At 37.7% G+C, this 17,804-nt stretch overlaps 1 protein-coding gene across 1 annotated transcript in view; it reads right to left on the bottom strand.

Moving 5' to 3' along the window:
• The window catches only part of UST (uronyl 2-sulfotransferase), a 174,515-nt gene that overhangs the window by 95,525 nt on the left and 61,186 nt on the right, over positions 1-17,804 (bottom strand). The window contains exon 2 of the mRNA XM_026083852.1: positions 13,498-13,541. Coding sequence (XP_025939637.1) covers positions 13,498-13,541 — 44 coding nt within the window. The remainder of the gene's footprint in view (positions 1-13,497; positions 13,542-17,804) is intronic.

Here is a 17,804-nt window from a genome sequence, read left to right as displayed (position 1 = left end):
ATTGAAAGCCTTTAATTTAAAAGAGGAACAACTTTGTTTTCCCACTCACAATACGCACAACATCAGGAGTCAAACAATACAAGGGATGGTGGCAGAGGACAAACTTGAAAAGATGGCTCCCATTATATCAGTAGAAACATGTACAAGAATGGCAGTTGGAGGTTCACTAAAGGCTAATTTAGTTACATTTTATTTTACAATGAAAGTATGTATCGTATAGATTAAGTAACTACTGAGGCGATGCTCTGGCAACAGGATATTCATGTAAGAATATGCACAACTTCAAAATAATTACAGTGCAGCTTTATTGAGCACTACATCAAAGCTCAGAGATAATATAAACAATTCAAAGATAATTCACTTAGGAGTTATACGAATTAGTAATTACAGCTATAAAAAAGTAAAACCCACAGTGTAATTACAACAGCTCTCTCCAAGCGTTTGAAAAGTTACAAAACAATTTACTTGTCAGTTCAAACTGCGAATTTTCTTCTTTTGTTCCACAGTTAAAGCAAATGACAAGAACCACTTCAAATGCAATGCAGGGAAGAAAAAGTGAGATTATCCCACAGTGAATCTGCATTAAGGAAGAAGACTGTCAAGCAGCTCTGCAGGTCTACCAGTTTCAGGAGCTGAGCCACTTCTCAGAGAGCCTGACAGAATCCAGGTTTCCATTTTCAGTGGTGGCTTTGTCTTGGCACCATTTGAAAAACAGGCTGGATAATAACTTGCAGCATCAATGATTTAGGGATCCAGACAAAGGCCTAAATCACTCCACTTTTACTGGGTTAACAAAATCCAATTTATGTTGGTTTTCGTTAATTTTGTTAAGTTAAAAAAACAAAATAAATGACCTGTTAGCCTCCTTCATCCCTTCTTCAACTAAGCTTACACTGAGGGAATGAATCAGCATAACATCTATTGCTATCCACACAACATACATACCTAACATACATAGCAGCAGAAAGCAGTAAAATACTGCTAAGCTAATCATGCCTCTGACTTCTGTGGAATTAGAGGACTTGGTAAATTCAATCAAAAACAGAAGCAACAATTGAAACCTCTAAGAGGCTGAATAGCTGGAGACTTAATCAGAGGAAAAACAGGAGGGGATGCAAGACAAGATCAAGCAGAAGACCGACTGGAAACCACTGCACATGGACAAAGTGCTTTTGATAGCAAACAGTTTCAGCCAGTGCAGGCTTAGGGAACTGATTGACGCTGTTGCTGTTTTGCTAGTGAGACTGAACAATCCATAGGGACCCTCCACCCCCCCCCAAAAAAAAAAACAAAAAAACAACCTGCAGGCATCAAGAGAACCGGTTATTTACTTTCCCTAAGGTACAGCACGGACCTTCTAATGCCCGTGGCTAGCTAGAACCCATTCAGGCTTTGAAATAATGAAAAAAGAATGAACAAAGCAGTGGTCAACCACTGTTTATATTTATTGTAATAGGTTGTTCTTTCATAGGATTTTTAGTTGGTAGCAGAACAATACTTACGTTTATGGTAGATCAACAGAATTTTCTCAGAGAAATATGAGACTAACATATGCCTCTCGTAAGCAAAAACAAGTCCGTCAGGGTCTATTGAAAGACAAACTCTGAGACCAATAAGAGATAACATATTCCAAACATAACTTCAGAAATTGCCCCCACAAAATTTCATTCCAGACAAAAATCATCTCATTCTTGCACACTTTTCAAAACAACTACAAAAAAGAATTACCTATCACAAGGGTATGTCAACAGAGAACATGATTGAAAGGTGAAACTAGAAAAAGAAAAAAGAAAAAAAAAGACCTGTTAGCCTCCTTCATCCCTCCTTTAACTAAGCCACACAGATCCAGTTATGCCAAGTACCATCACACTTAATTTCAGAGTTTAAAGATCTACCTGTACAGTATAGTGACACAGGACAGGGACAAGCTTTTGAAACTAACCAACTCTAAAGTAGACTAGACAGCATAGTCTTCCCAATGGGTGACTGAAAATGCACTGGAAACCACAAGAAAGGTAATGGCGGGGTTTGATGGTTTCCGAAGTCGGAGAACCAAATAGCTGCAACAGAGCATTGAAAATAAGCAGTAGAAGAAACAGCAGGTTCTTCTGTTGTGTCTTCATTAAACAACTTATTCAATTGAGAAAGGATGACTTTTTTCAAAACAAAACATTTCATGGTTTTGTTACTATTGGCAGCTGACAGATTTGGAAGAGTAAGTTAAAGTATGTTCTCTAATGATTCAATATCCCTAAGTACCAAGATAAATTAAAAACATAAGCATGGAGTGCAAGCAGCAAAAAGAGACTGGATGCACACACAGTCCTTAAACTTATTAAGACTAAAGAAAAGCACTACTATAGAGTGTCTGCCTAGCTAATGATTTCTGATCTGTGCCACAGAACAGATCTATACTGCTAATCAAAACCTCCATGAATTTTTCTGGGATGAAGTGCTGCACCCTTACAAATCTAAAAAGAGCTCAGTGCCTGTTCAGTCTCAGATCAGGCCCTATTAGCAAGATACTTTGTCTATATTTAGAGCAAATTGATACTACTATAATATCAATAACAAGCTGGGAAAATTCAAAAAAAAAAAAAAAAAAAAAAAAAGGGCAAACAGCAAGTTCTCAAAGTTATGGCTGCACCTTGTCAGTGAATTTGGTTTTGCTCCTTTCATATCTCACAAGGAAACTATGATTGCTTTCACTTTCCCACAACAGCAGCTTGCAGGTAGGCAAAATCTCTGCTTCTGCAATCTGCTGCACTAGCTTTCCAGTTAGAGAGAGCAGAGAATCAGGTTTATTTCAGGTGTAGGAAATCACAGCAATGTTTAAATTCAGCACATGGATGCGAAGAGGTTGGTAAAGAGCAAATGCTCTGTTTACTCAGCAGTTTTAAGAGGTTACTGATGTTAGACACCATGCTGAGGTGTGAGCAGGACTCTTGGCTCTAATCACTCAGCTGTGCGCAGTCCCAACACCTTGTCCCATACAGAAGTGATGGCAGCTCTGGTTCCTCTCAGGGAAGAAGCAGATGAGATGTAATCACCCTACCGAACATGTAATGGCTCAGGGGGCTACAGCTGAACACCTGCTAGATGAACCAAATCTTTTTATTTCAGCCTGTCTTGACACAGCATGTTTTTCAACCTTTTCATTCTTCTTGCTTTCCTCTACAGCTTACAATTTGTTCACCTGTTCTTCTGAGACCGAAATTAAACACAGTGCTCTATCTTGTCTCTCTAGCACCAAAGTGAACTGAATAATTATCCTCCATAACTTGCAGATATCCCTTTTCAATACATCTCAGGATGACATTAAAAAAAAAAAACAACACAGTGTGTGGGACTCTTTCTGGTGTACAGGTGGTGCAGAACAGAAAGCCACTTGCTCTTTCTTTTGCTTTAGCCTCTCTTTAGCGCTGCATGAGTGTACACAGGTTAAAACAGAAAATAAAGAAGAGAAAGATTGTCATTAGTTTTCTTCTGAAAAGCAGTGTTTTCGTATCTTAGTTCTGAAGTTCAGCGTGTTGTGCCAGTCCTCTTCCTGGCACGCACCTATCTCATGACAAAGTAAGAAAAGATAAATGATGCAAGAAGATAGTTCACTGATGCTGGTATTTGCTGAGGGAATGTGCATGAATTCAGGTAGGTTAAGAATTTTTATGTCACTTTAATTACCCATTTTCCACTGAAAGGTTTTACATATAGTATCAAAAAACGCTTAGGCTGTAGAATTTGGGTTGGCCATATTCTAATTCCAGGGCAGCTTCACATTATATATGACTTGGAACTGTAAGGTTTAAAACTACTGTTATTCCTTCCGAGCCAGGGTTTTGTAGTCTCTGTGATGCTCAGAACACACCGGCACAGTTATTCTCTGTTTAAGAAGTAAATCCTATCACATCCAACCCACATGTTTATTTTAGACACTTACAAAATGACAGATATTAAGTAGCTAAGCCTGGTTTTAAAACTTTTTATAATACATCGCAGCACCGGAGTTCCCTTAAGTAACCTAACTACCTTACATTAGTTTCTATGCTTCCAATGAAATAGTCATGAATTCACCCAGGGAGCCAATAATATTGGATTTGAATGTAGTAAGTGGTAGACTAAATAATTTATTCCTCTCTATGAATTTGTCTTTCTTCACATTAAGGTTTAACTCTTTCTTCTCTACCATGGTTGACTATTTATTAAGCTGTAGCTACTGCAACACATTGTGGCTTCACCTTCACCAAGGATTTGTCATACTATCTCTCACGTTGCCCTCCTACCCTTTAGTTTTGGCCCACTTCAATCACATTACATTTTAATGATTCCAGTTTGGTCTTAATCACATTCATCTTTTCCATAGGCAATCTGCACACTTTGTAAGTCAATTGACTTATAAAGCATAAAACAAATGATGTTTATAACCATTTTAGCATTTTTATTTGCAAGACGGGCCACTTCTGGTGGACCGTAACCCAGATGTTTGTTATTGATGAGTTGACTCTGGGGTGCTCTAATGCCACTCGTTCAGAGGAACTTACAGGGACTGATTTACTGAATTTCCAACACAGCTACCTGCAGGTAATAGACTCAAATCTAGTTTATGACCTGGAAGGACTAACCCCAAGAAGTACCCACATAAAGCACTTCGGGTCAACTCTTCTAGCAGAGCCAGGACAGAATGGAAGTCCCAGGGTGTCTAAAATTACCCACAGGCCCAGAATAACTTCTCTGACTGACCATGGACCATGTTTGAGTCATAAGAGGATCCTGTGGTGATACAGATGCCACACTTTGGAGGCAATAATGGACAAGGCACTAACCATTCAGCATCAGGTGCTCTCCTTTCACCCTTTGGAAACTGAAATGATTAACCTGACTTGCTTGGTCAAACCAGACAAGACACACTGTTCTCTTTGCCCATAGTTTTGACTGCATCATTGAACATGCATTAGTGAGTTCACAGTCTCCCTTTTTATTAAAGATCGTGGCATTGCCCAAGTACCTCATCACTACTTACTATTTTCTGATTATACTTCATAGTTTTGAAAAGCCAAACTAGAAAACCAGGATTTATGAGCTTGCCTTCAAAATTATGAGGCTTTCAACATAACATTTGAATTCTTATTTGTCTTTCAGTTTTGCAGCCTCTATAGCATCCCAAATTCCTTGTTTTCAAGTTCTTCAAACATAATGGCTAGAAAAAAAAATCTGTTTTTCAGGTCAGCTGAGATGATACTTTCGTAACTGTTTAATGATAACAGTTCAGGATTTAAGAATAGCATCAAGAAACATATGATTAATTGTAAAATCATGAGTGTTATTCAACAGAGTCACAAGCATTAGCAACATCAACTAAAACATTTTATTTGTTGCTTTCACAAGATAGCCTGTCATATTACCCCTATCCAGAAACATCCTTCTGGATGGCAGATTTTTCTTTTTCCAGTTTCCAGGTAAGCTGGACTTCAATATTACAATCCAGCACTTCCTAATACACAGATATTCAAGGAGGCACTGATTTATCAAATTTTGTTTTTACCTGGCATTCTATGCAGCTTTGCCTTTCTACTACATTTTGTTAGGTACAGTAACATCTATCTATCTAAATTTATCTGATAGTACAGGATCCTTGTCTAAGTGTATATGATTGTACAAATGTACTTTCTTTCATTTCAGTTTATGAATACATTCCTGTCACAGAAAGAAGGGAAGAAGAGGGGGATGTTTTAGATAGCTGGAAAATTAAAACTGAAATCTGTAGAAGATATTCATATGCTGTGAAATAACCTGCAAGGATGCTTAGCAGGTGAATGGAAATCAGTTCAATATGAAGTATGGATTATGCCCTAAATTTCACTGGAAACACACAGACCTTCAGAAGTGGGGACACTAATGCCTCGAGTAGTTGTTTAGTTATGCTATGTGAGGTAGAACAAAACCTAAAAGTTGCAAAATTGGCGACATCAGAATTTTTCTATTTTGTGTAATATTGGAGAGGCTGTTGTGTTAATACCATATGCAATCAAAATCCACCTTTAACTATGCACCCAAGTCGACAATTAGAGTACAAATCAAAAGATACTTATCAAGAAATAGTTATCAAGCATCTCTGAAATATATTGGATTAAACCCACAGACTACCATCATTCACAAAATCTGCATCCCTGTTGCCTCTCAAAGCCTTTCAAAATTTATGGTCTGAAACTTTCAGGCTTAATAAAAACCAAATTCATTACTGCTGTATCTTTTGTAGAATGTCAGTGTACACAGTGTCCCTCATGGATTTATCTTCCTGCGACAGGCAGCCAGGCTTTAATTTCCCAAGTCTCTTTTTACTTTTCCATTTTCTATCAGTCAGTTTCCCCCCATCAACATTGTCTGACATACTTTTAACTGAAACAGTATTCAGAAAAAAATAATCCTTCACCTTCTCTATTTTGGGGAAAAACAGAATAAAGTTATTTCTCATCCTGAAGATTCTCTATCTATAAATGAATATGAGCAAAACAAACAGAAATTAGTACTCCAGTACTATTCAGATGTTTTTGTGGCCCAAAGCACAGTTGATAGTACAGATCCAATTCTTGCTACTGGCAATATCTCCCTAACACTAGAGTGCTAGGTCACTCAGCACCTATAGCTTCAGGAGGACTCCAACCAATTATAAATAACATACAGTGAAACAATCCTCTGGAAGGACAGATTTTTCCCCCTTGAAATACTGTAATTTATAGTAAGGAGAAAACAATTTAAAAAGAATACAAAATAACAGACAATTTCCAATATTTCAATAGTTATTTTAGATCTTTAATCAAATGAAGAAAAATGAGAACTATTGTATCTTTTTTAAAATCACAGTATTTTACTGATTGTACTAGCTACAAAAGCTCAGTTATACAGTGCAATGACACTTCCAACTATGACGAGGACCATTGTGGTTAAGGCACTTACTGAATTCTCTTCTAATATTTTGGTTTTAGCAACCATTCATTAAGTCCTGTAAGCACACAAAGTTATTTACTGCACTTTAGTGTTTCTAAATTCTGACAATTTTTTTCTATCTCAAAACTTCCACACTGCACCATCATCACATAAATAACTCTTTATTTTACAAGCAGGACAGATTTTTATCATCACTGAAATTAAAAAAGCCAAGATGACTCCAGAGGAAGAGACTTTAATTCTGTTCCTCAGCTCCCACCCCCTTTTTGGCTGTTTCTCTCTGTTTAACCTAGACTGCAAAAAACAGTAGGATGGCTTCCTTTAAACAGTACGTACCATTTGTTTTAGAATAGGTAATGAGAGCATTCTAGGAACACATCTACTACTATTTATGCTTTCAAACTCAATTTTTAGAATCAATCAAATAAACATGTATCAGAAAGAAAATAATCCTTTTTTTTTTTTTTTAAACCAAGCACTTCACCTCTAAGAAATAAATCTGTTAAGACTGTACAGCTTGATAAGGTAAAATCATACTCTTAAGTAAGATTTCTAGAACAAGAGCATAAGTTCAAATGAAACAGCAAGCATCCACTCAGAAGAACCAAAGGAAAATATATAGCTCTGGGTTGTTACCTAAGTACTGTTACCAAAAGAATTGGAAAAAATAAAGCTGACATGAACTTGATTGCTATGTTGAACATACAAATTCAGTGAAATGGGGACAATGTTGACATCAACTTTCAGATAGCCTTTAAAAAAAGTGTCTGCTTGACAACTGAGTGTGACAATGCATAGGTACAGTATACATCAAAAGCAACTTAACAATTCTGATATCTTTTCCCACAGTCTTAATCTCCAAGGGAAACATCCACAACTATCACATAAGTACTAGATAAGAACTAAAATAATGGTGTAAGGGCAATTTATCCACTTTCCAGCTTCAAACTCTTTGTAATCATTTCAATACACTAGTAAAATTCAGTTCAAACTTATTGGTATGCATTTTGGGTTTTTTTTGTTTGTTTTGACCTCAACCTGGCCCACAGTCAATTTTGTATTCTTTCAAAGCTTTGAAGTACTGTCACACAAATGTCAAGCACAGGACTTTGCTGATACCTAAGCAGCCGCCAAAAGGCATCAGATCCGTGACAGGCATACTATAGGAAGACTTAACCAAAGAAAAGACTACTTGAAAATGATTTATCTGTCATCTACGTTCACAGTTCCGTTATACATATATATCATGTGAACCAAAGGAGGACCATATCCTGACGTTCTTACCAAGTTCTCGGGGTAAAAGCTTTCATCAATGACAATAGTAGATTTGATAAAGATCACATCATTTGTCCTCAAAGGTCAGCTTCATCATCTTGGATGGAGGAAAAAAAATAAAATCAGGAAGTATTGCTAAGGAAAGAGCCAGCACAAATACTGGAACAAAGTAGACTATTTTTATTCACTGAAATGCTCACACATGAAATATATCAACTCAACTTTATCAGTCAGTAATTAACAACAACTGCACAGGTATTTTTTAAAACATGCTAGTATCATCTATAGGCAATACTTGGACTCCAGTCTACATGGAAAGGAAAAACAAATGATCATTTTGCAAAAACCTTAAAATTGTTATTTTTGGATGGACATAAAAAGAGAGTGAGAGAGAGAGAGAGAGAGAGAGAGAGAGAGAGAGACTCAAATATATCTAGGAAATGCAAGTGCTTCAATTTAAAGAATTAAATTTTACTGTCACAGTAGGAGGTTAGGCCTGGCTCAACTATATTCCCTTTTCATACATCACATACTAACATCAGCAAGCTGGTAGGCCAGAGCAGCGTTGAGGTTACTGGAAATTGCATCTATCTGCAGAAGAGCACACACAGATCTGCTTTAAAACTAGAGCTGACTGACAAAACAATAAATCTCTGGTCAAGTCTTTGGTAACTAAGGACCAAAGAAGAGCAGTCTATGCTGCATACATTAGTTTCATACCACGGGAACATTTCCTTTAATAGTCAAGTGAATCTTTCCTGGGGGGAACACTTGCAAAGCTGGCTGAACAGACTTTTACAGAAGAACCAGAACCACATGAGCAATGTTCATGTATAGCAGGGAGCAGAGCTTTCTTGCTCTATTTCCACAGAGAAAATTGCTGCTGCCACCTTTATCTGGGGCGGGGGGAGGACCCTGATCTCCTGAAATGTAAGCACACCATTCCTTATTCAGAGAACAAGTGCTATTTTCAATTCTTCCAGTGGGGGGGGGTGGGGGGAAGCTAGTATAAAAAAAGCCAGTTTTGGCACCTAGCCACGATGAAAAGCCAAAACTAATATGATATCCAACAAAACATTAGAATATGCTCTGCAAAACACCTACAATTCAGTGCATATCAACTGTTGGTGGCTAACTAAAACTCCTGGATACTAGCTGTCATTCATTTCAATCCTGGATTGTTGTTCCTTATCTCAAACATACAGGCATGTCTAGTTTTTAAGCATTTTTAAGCAGATGCATAAAGTTATAATCATCTTGATTCTGAAACTTCCTAAACCTGCCAAATCTACCTTTCATGTTTTCATTTCATTTAGCACGTGCTGTAATTCCCTCTGATGAATACAGCAGCTGCTAGGAAAACACTGGAGAGCTTCCCATAATAGTGCCAAGTAGGACTGACCACAGTCAAATTCAGCAAGTCAGAATTATTCTTTCCAGGATAAGTGCTTTTCAGGATCGAGAGAAACAAATTTAGGGCTTTTGCAACTATGTATTATACACATTACTAAAGAAAGCTGCATTGTGAACTGTGCCTTGTTAGCATCACAATTGAAAATACTATCTGCAATGAAATTATTTTAAATGTGGGATTCAGGGCTAATTTCTTCTCACAGATCTTTATATGTCAAATTAAACCATCGATTGACCACAACCAGCTATCACTCTATGCACAGACAGTTACCTAGCGATATGAATAGAGACTACCTGAATGATAATTACATTAACATTATCAGAATTTAGTTTCACTAGTACAAGCAGAGTTCACAGTTCAGAGTTGAAGTTGTAAGGAGGGTAAATCATTGCACTTAGCCAACGATGCAATGCATGAGATTTACATAACAAGAGCATCTAAGTGCAGAATATGACCCTTAGCAAATACAAAGAAATATCTACCCTTTTAATAACCCCCACCCATGTTTTGATTAGAAGACTAAAAAAACAAACAAGAAAAAACAAGAAAAAGCAGGCTTGCACATATGTGGTCCAAGGGATAATCAAAATGTTTGCATCCATCTTTTATCGGTGTTTCTAAACACAGGCAAGCACTTCAAAAAGCAAAGTATCTGTCATTAATATAAGGCTACATCCTTTCACTCCTCTGAGCTATGCACCAAGCTTTCACCAATGAGGATGACAGGAGAAGAAGCCCAAAACCTTTACTGACTGTGTAAGTAACTAATCAATCATTCAAAAAGTACCTACACAATCACTCACTCAATCGGGTAAGTACCTAATCAGCTGGCCTTTCTGTACACAGCTGAGCTGCAGCTGGAAGAGGCTGTGCGAACACAGCCCAAAATTAAAGGTTTAGATAGGCAAGAAAAATTTGCACAATGTAAACAGGAAAGAGTGTGGTCTGGATAAATCTGGATAAATTGCTACTGTGCTTTATGGCACAATTCCTACCCACGGTAACTTTTAACAGTAATGCAAAATCCCTGAAGTAAGAGGACCAAAATGTCAGATTCAGCATGAAAATTTGAATAAACTTTTCAAGGTTAAAAACTCTTATCTAGATTACAGCCTCTTCCTTATTAGCAGAGCAAGACATTTCTGAATGCTAATGCAAACATGAAAAACACGGGCCTGGAATAAGCATTACTTTTTTCTTTCAAGCTGAGGGTTCACTGCGGAGGCGAGACATGTAATGCTTTCTTCCGTGCAAGCTGCAGCGTTGCGGGGAAAGGGAAGCAGACTGTGCCCAAACAATAAAGACAATGTCTTTCAAGGACACAAGAGGGTACTAAAACCATTTAAAGTGTGAAACATTTGTTTAGCTTAACATTTTCCCCCTCATCTCAGTTAATAATGATGAATTTGACAGGCTGATCTTGTCACTTCTGACTGTGGCCACTTGTATTCATGCAGGCAGAAAACACATGAGCCATTTGTGTTCTTTGAGGGCAAGAAAACCAGAAATACATCATTCTTCTTTAATTAAACTGTATGAACTTTATCAATTTACCAGAGCATAACAAGTTTTCACTTATCAGCTGGAAGTTACAGTTGCCATGCGCACACAGAGTTTGTAGCAAAATGTGAAGAAACACAGATTATTTTAGTTTGCTTTCACTGAGAACTAAGCGAAATCAAATTGCTTTCCACATGACCCTCCTTCTGCTGACCAAAAGCCACTTGTTTCACCACACTATCTTATACATATGATTGAAYACAAAGTCGAGGCTGGTGGCTCTGGATGTGATTTCATGGTCACTTTAAACAAACATGAGTGTGGGCTGCCTCCAGAAAGAGTGGCTCTTCACTTTCACTCGATCTCTAACTACTCAGTCTTAGTGGCTGCATGAGCATTCACAGTGAGCTACATCAGCAAAATAATCTGGCTGAAAATTAAACCAGAAGAAAGATGCATTTTCAGTAACTGCTCGAGCTCACCACATGAACACTTGTGTCAGCCCAGTGTGAACCCAGCACTGCTGGGAAAGAACTGACCCTTTCCTCAGCAGCATGCACTTTTTGGCTTGGAGGGATGACAGAATCTCACCTTTTCTGTGGAATTTTTAAAACAAGTAAAATTTCTGCTTAAAGGTGTATGAGTACTGACAGGGTTTACAGAAGCACTCAGACATCTAAATTCCATCAAAACAAAATTATTTGAAAAGTACCAAACTAAATATAACTACAGCCAGGGCTAACCTACAAATTCCATATTATTATACACAATCGCAGAATCTTCCCCCCTTCTGCTTTGGGGTTTTACAAGTAACAACAAAAATACTATATAATTTGGAAAGGAAACTTTCAGAAAAGGTACACTTTTAAGTGTTCTAGTTGCACAGCTTAAAGACTACAAAGAAACACCTTAGTTCTATCCAAATAACTCAAAAGGTATTACACTATACCTRTAGAAATAAAGCAAGTGTGGAGAAGTTAAAACAGGGCAAGAGAATGGCTCTCTTTTTTTGAAATAGCTAATAGCTACTGTACCAAAGGAGTTCTAATGGCCTTATTGTTGCCTGGACAGACAGACATAAGATATCACCAAATCAGGTTTTAGAGATTAACTAAATTAAACCACAGAAACACAGAGCAGTTGAGGTTGGAAGGGACCTTTGGAGATCACTTAGTCCAACCCTCCTGCTCAAGCAGGGTCACTTACAGCACGTTGCACAGGACCCTGTCCAGATGGCTTTTGAATATCTCCAAGGATGGAGACTCCACAACGTCTCTGGGCAACCTGTTCCAGTGCTCAGTCACCCTCTCAGTAAAGAAGTGTTTTCTTATGTTCACATGGAATTTCCAGTATTTCAGTTTGTGCCTGTCGCCTCTCATACTGTCAGTGGGCACCACTGAGAAGGGTCTACCTCCATCCTCTTTACTGCCTCCCATCCGATACTTACACACGCTGATAAGATCCCCCTGAGCCTTCTCTTCTCCAGGCTGAACAGCTTCTCAGCCTCTGCTCAGAAGAAAGATGCTCCAGGCCCTTCATCATCTTTATGGCCCTACCAACACAGGGTAAAACAAAACAAACGCCGCCAAAGCCTGCTTCCACTTTTTCTTCTTGAAAAAAATATCAGTATGTTGGGTCTTGCCCAAAATGCTGTGAGTGACTTAATACGGTGAGGGAAAAGCCAATGCTGCACTGTTGCATTTGAAGGGTACCTTACCCCTACAAAAGGGCTCATTAAGCACATCCATTAAATATATCCTCCTGCTCTACTTTAAATTACTGCACTTATATCAGAGCCCATGTTCTAGGAACTGTTGCCAGCAAAGAGACCATCTTCACTTTCCTTATTAACTCCAACCTTGGCTTTGGGCTGGCTTCTGAATACTTCTAATGCTATAACTATATCAGTTTAGAAAATGATACAGTTAGAGAGGTTCAACCACCCTGGCATAGATTTGTTTTTTCCTGTAAGAACTGAAAGAAAGTGTTTCACCTGGAGTTACCAGCACTATTTCCATTTGCAAGCAAATACTTCACAAGAAAAACAGTGATTACAACAACTGGTGAATTTCCTAGAACAGTTAAGGGAAGTTTGTCCAAGTCTTGTATTTGCATGAATATGCTGACAGACAAAAAATCATCATTAAAATCATATCTCCCCTTGAGTCAATGACAAAAATCCCATTAACTTAATCAAACAGAGACCTAACCCAAGTTAGGAGAGAAAACAGTGAAAAAAAGAAGCGAGAAGGCCCAAGTGCTGTTGATCTCAGCAGGGTTGCTTTGCACATATTCCAGAAGAAGTGAACACATAATTAGCTTTAAGAAAACAAGAAGAAAGCAATTGCAAAATAATAGCAGCTCACCTTTTGCGGGGGTGGTCCATGGTCATCCAAATAAGTGGAATTTCCTACAAAAAGAAGAAGAGGGAAATAAACAAAAATTACCCAATGCAATTTCAAAACTTGCCAATTCATGGAAACAGTGTATCTCTATCCCATTGGTTCTGTGTTGTCAAATATTTCAAGGAAAATAAATACCGTCTGTTTTAACTTTTGCTTAAAAAGAGAAAAACAAAACTAATTTGATTTGGCTACATTTGTGATAGAAAATTAGATACACATTGTCATTTTAGCATAAAACTGAACAGGCCGAGGTAGCTCAAATTAAATAATCATGACTTTCAATTATTTGCATGACAAAAGCAGTCAGCTGCATCCTTGTACGTTTTAAGAAACTGAACACAGTCAATCTCAAAACATTTCTTAAATAACAAAATATCAAAGGCCTTCATCAGATTTTGGTCTGATGAAGTTGACAAGCATTCATTCATTCATCTTTCTTCTAATAAGGGTTCTTCCCCAACCTCTAAGCTATTTTTTTGTTCCTGAACAAAAGTATAGTTTGAATGGTAGTTGTATTGAGATGTAAATACATCTGCCAATTCCAGATGCTCTTCTAATTCAGAAGAAAAGCTTCCAGAATTTTTAAATGCTCCTTTTTTGGTTAGTTACAATAAAAGAACTGGCAACAATTTCAGRCTTTTTATCCATTCCTTGCAAACACACACAGACATATAAAATGCACACACGCACACACCCCTACTCACATACACACCTGCTTGCCTGTAACTTTTCATCCTGAACCCATCTCCCGAAGGATTAAGCAATTTTCCCAATACATCCTAGCAGAGAACAAAAGCCTTGTGCTAGTTCTACAGGTTCCCATCAGGCCACACATCCCTCTCATCTCAGTCACCCTCATATCAAAGACAGCAAAAATACCTTTGTACAACCCTTACATCAGTAGGGAGCATGGGAATAACTTTTACCAAGTGTCTGCTAGATATTCAATTCATGTCAAAATATCCCTGGCTTTGAACGAGTACACATAGGCTTGATTTCTGCTCTCAAAATATTTTTACAGCACAGTATAGTTACTACTGCATCTACTTAAAAGATAGTAGTACAATTTTGACCCAGTTAGAAAAGGTCTTTTTAATCAAAGTTTTTTGCTCAAATCCAGAAGGAACACATGGTGATACGAACTCATTGCAAAACAGATACAAGTGGTGAACCAAATTAAGAGTACTGTTTTGAAATCCAGTTAGAATAACTTATAAAACAAGAGAAGAGGTGGGTAAGCCACAGCAAGGAAAATCTCTCATGTTACTCTGCCCCAGCTCCATGCTCTCAGTTAGTTCCCTTCTCCTGTCAAATATTCTAACTGTGCTCCTTTGGCATATAAAGTAGAGCTGACTTCAGCATCCACAGCAGGTATGATCAGTTCGATAACTTGAATTATTTTAGGTTCATGTTTAAAATGAGTATTTGTTTTCAATAAAATGGAACCTTTTACTGTAAGATTTATACAAGTAAAAACACCAAAATAAAAAATAATTCAGCAAATGCAGCTGTGATCAAATGGAGCAGGCAGGCTCGGCAGTATTTCTGCCAGTTCCTTAACCCTGTGAAGTTTTGCATATGCTCCTATTGATCATCATATCAAAGAATCAGGCTTTCTTCCATTTTGCTTGCAAAACAGAGCCCACACTACACAAGCCTTAAAGAATATGAGACAGCGCCTGAGAAATCTGCAACAACGTTAGAATACTTCTGCAGAAAACCTATAGAAAAGACGAACATTTTCTAATACAGAAGAGTCCATGAAAAGCATGTTAAGTATGACTCCTGAGTTGCATATTTACAAATTTTGCAAACTTGAGAGGACACCACTTTCACCCCCTAGTGCTACTTTTCAGGTTATACATATCTGACTATGTTTTTTAAAAAACAAAACAAAACCAAAACTCTGTATGATAAATATCACAGCAATGAAAGAATATCAAAGTAAAGCCATTCTACGAACTATCTCCTACTAAAAGGTGACAAAGAAGTAAAAAGAGAAAAGTTGCACAGTAAAAATCAGGGACTTAGAAATGACTACCATAAATGCTGAAGCCACTACTGATAAGCTAGTGTTTACCATAACTACATCAACCTAACATACTTACCTAAGATGGAGAATGTTATGCAGCTTTTAAATGCTCTGGCACAGAGAATACTTAGAATATTATATAACCTTGTGTTTGACATAACTAAGTGCCAACAAGAAGAAAAAATTCTTTCTGTGGTGGATATAATAAAGCAGTAAAAGAAGAGGACATCTGTTTTCATTACGAATGTAGTCCAATGCCTTGAAGGAACCTATTTCATTAAATTATTAAGATGACTTTTCTGAAGTCCTTTAATAAAGCATTACTAAAGACATCATTGTTCTTGTCGGTCTCCCAACAAGACATTTTTAGCTTTCGTTTTTCTGGAGAGGAATATTTTTTCTTTTAAAAAAAAAAGTATTTTCTTAAATCAGCCTATGATATTTTCTGTCTTCCTTTTAAAGAGTGAAAGTCTGGATCATTAGAAACAACAAAACAGATACAATAATAAAGGCTCAAACCCCAGTGGTATTATGCATTCCACAAAAATGATCATCACTACACTTGCACTGACTGAACACACACTTCTCCAGTGCCTGTCAGAGAAAAAAGAATTTGGATTTGTTACAGAACATGGTGAATATATGAAAGCAGTCCAAATATTTTCATAATTTATTATCTTTGAGGTTAAATGAATCAGATATATGTAAGATCTTTGGGGAAACCTTGTGGTTATGCTTTTTTTTCCTTTTTGGAATCACTGAAGTGTGGGGGTTTCTGCTTGAAGGAAGTCAAGTTTAAACATAGAAAAATGGTCAGTTACCAGAATTAAGGACAAATATCACTGTGTCCTGTTCATAACCACAAAAGACAAGAATAATTGCAATCTTGGAAAAAACCTTTAAAAAAATGACTGGAAAGTACGGGAAGGGATGGTAAATGGGCTTATGCATGTTACTGAAGATTCTTTCACAGCAGCTGGATTGTTCCATTTGAACAATTTAGATATCATGCGGAAAAAATTGAGCAGGGATGAAGGGAGAAAGCCAACATGGAAAATACGGAGTTTTTAGTATTTTCCTGGAGCAGGGTTTTCCCTTGGTGGCAATCATAAGAAGCAGTCTAAGGGAAGTGGGACATAGCAACCACTGAATTTTTTCATGTCTGCTGAAAATCCCACTTTGTTCTCTTCACTTGGTCATTGTCTCAAACTTTTGGTCACCAATACAATCTTTATTGCCTTACCTTCCCTTAGATCAGCTGATGTATAAAGATGATGAAAGAAGTAGCTTAATAGTTGTCTGATGCATTTTCTGGTTTGGAAATCAAAGCTCTGAAAAATGACCGCCCCACCACGAACCCCTAGTTATTAAGAACTGCACCTTCAAAATACATGAAAGTCTTGCCAGTGACTAATCAGAACAGGATTAGTTCTGCTCTGCTTCTGGCCAAATATTATTTAATCAAGAATCTGAAAAGCTACCCACAATCAAAATCACCCCATGGCTCCCCAGTGTCAATTACCATTTTATTCTACACAATTTTCTCACTCCTCTCTCTCCACCATGAAAAAAATTCCCACTCCTGCAGCCGCTGGGGAGGTTCCACCAGTYGGAGTGTTAATTTGAACAGGATGCCCACACTGGTGGCACATTCCTCTGCCAGACAGGCCTGCCAGAAGAAACAGGAGACTGGGGGTGCTGCAGCGCTCCTCAGCCTTCTGCATTTTATTCTCTGCTTTCTGCATTTTATGGATCTCTAAAATGTCTTTCCAGCAGAGCAGTTGGCATCCCTAGAAATTTCATAGATTTTTATACATCTGAAATAAGATGATAGTATCATCTTATATACATCATTTTATGGAGCCCTTTAAGGATTTTATGACCCAAGGGCAGGAAGGGGGCTAGGGACTATACCTTGAAAACTAGCAGCTTAGGACACCAACATTGCCCAGCTGAAATCCAATCCAAAAGGAAAATCCGGCTATTGCTGAGGTCAGCAGAGCCATACCAGCCTTAACAGAGGGAACTTTCTCAGAGGTGGCCAGAGAAGACTAACCTCGCAACCCCCTCACCAGCTAGTCTGTGCTGGAGTACAAGGTGACTTACTGCAATTTCTTCCACAATGTATAAATAGCTCTGTAACTACTACTGGTTTCCTCAGTATAAAACTAACATCCTGTCTAGATTTTCTTTTCTGAGGATTAACAGAACAGGATAATAAGCATTATTTTTTCCG

This window comes from Apteryx rowi, unplaced genomic scaffold (assembly GCF_003343035.1).
Source record: "Apteryx rowi isolate R43461 unplaced genomic scaffold, aptRow1 scaffold_118, whole genome shotgun sequence".
In the NCBI taxonomy this organism is placed as follows: Eukaryota; Metazoa; Chordata; class Aves; order Apterygiformes; family Apterygidae; genus Apteryx; species Apteryx rowi.
The sequence above is the reverse complement of the archived record's forward strand: the minus strand, read 5'-3'. Positions and strand labels throughout refer to the sequence as shown.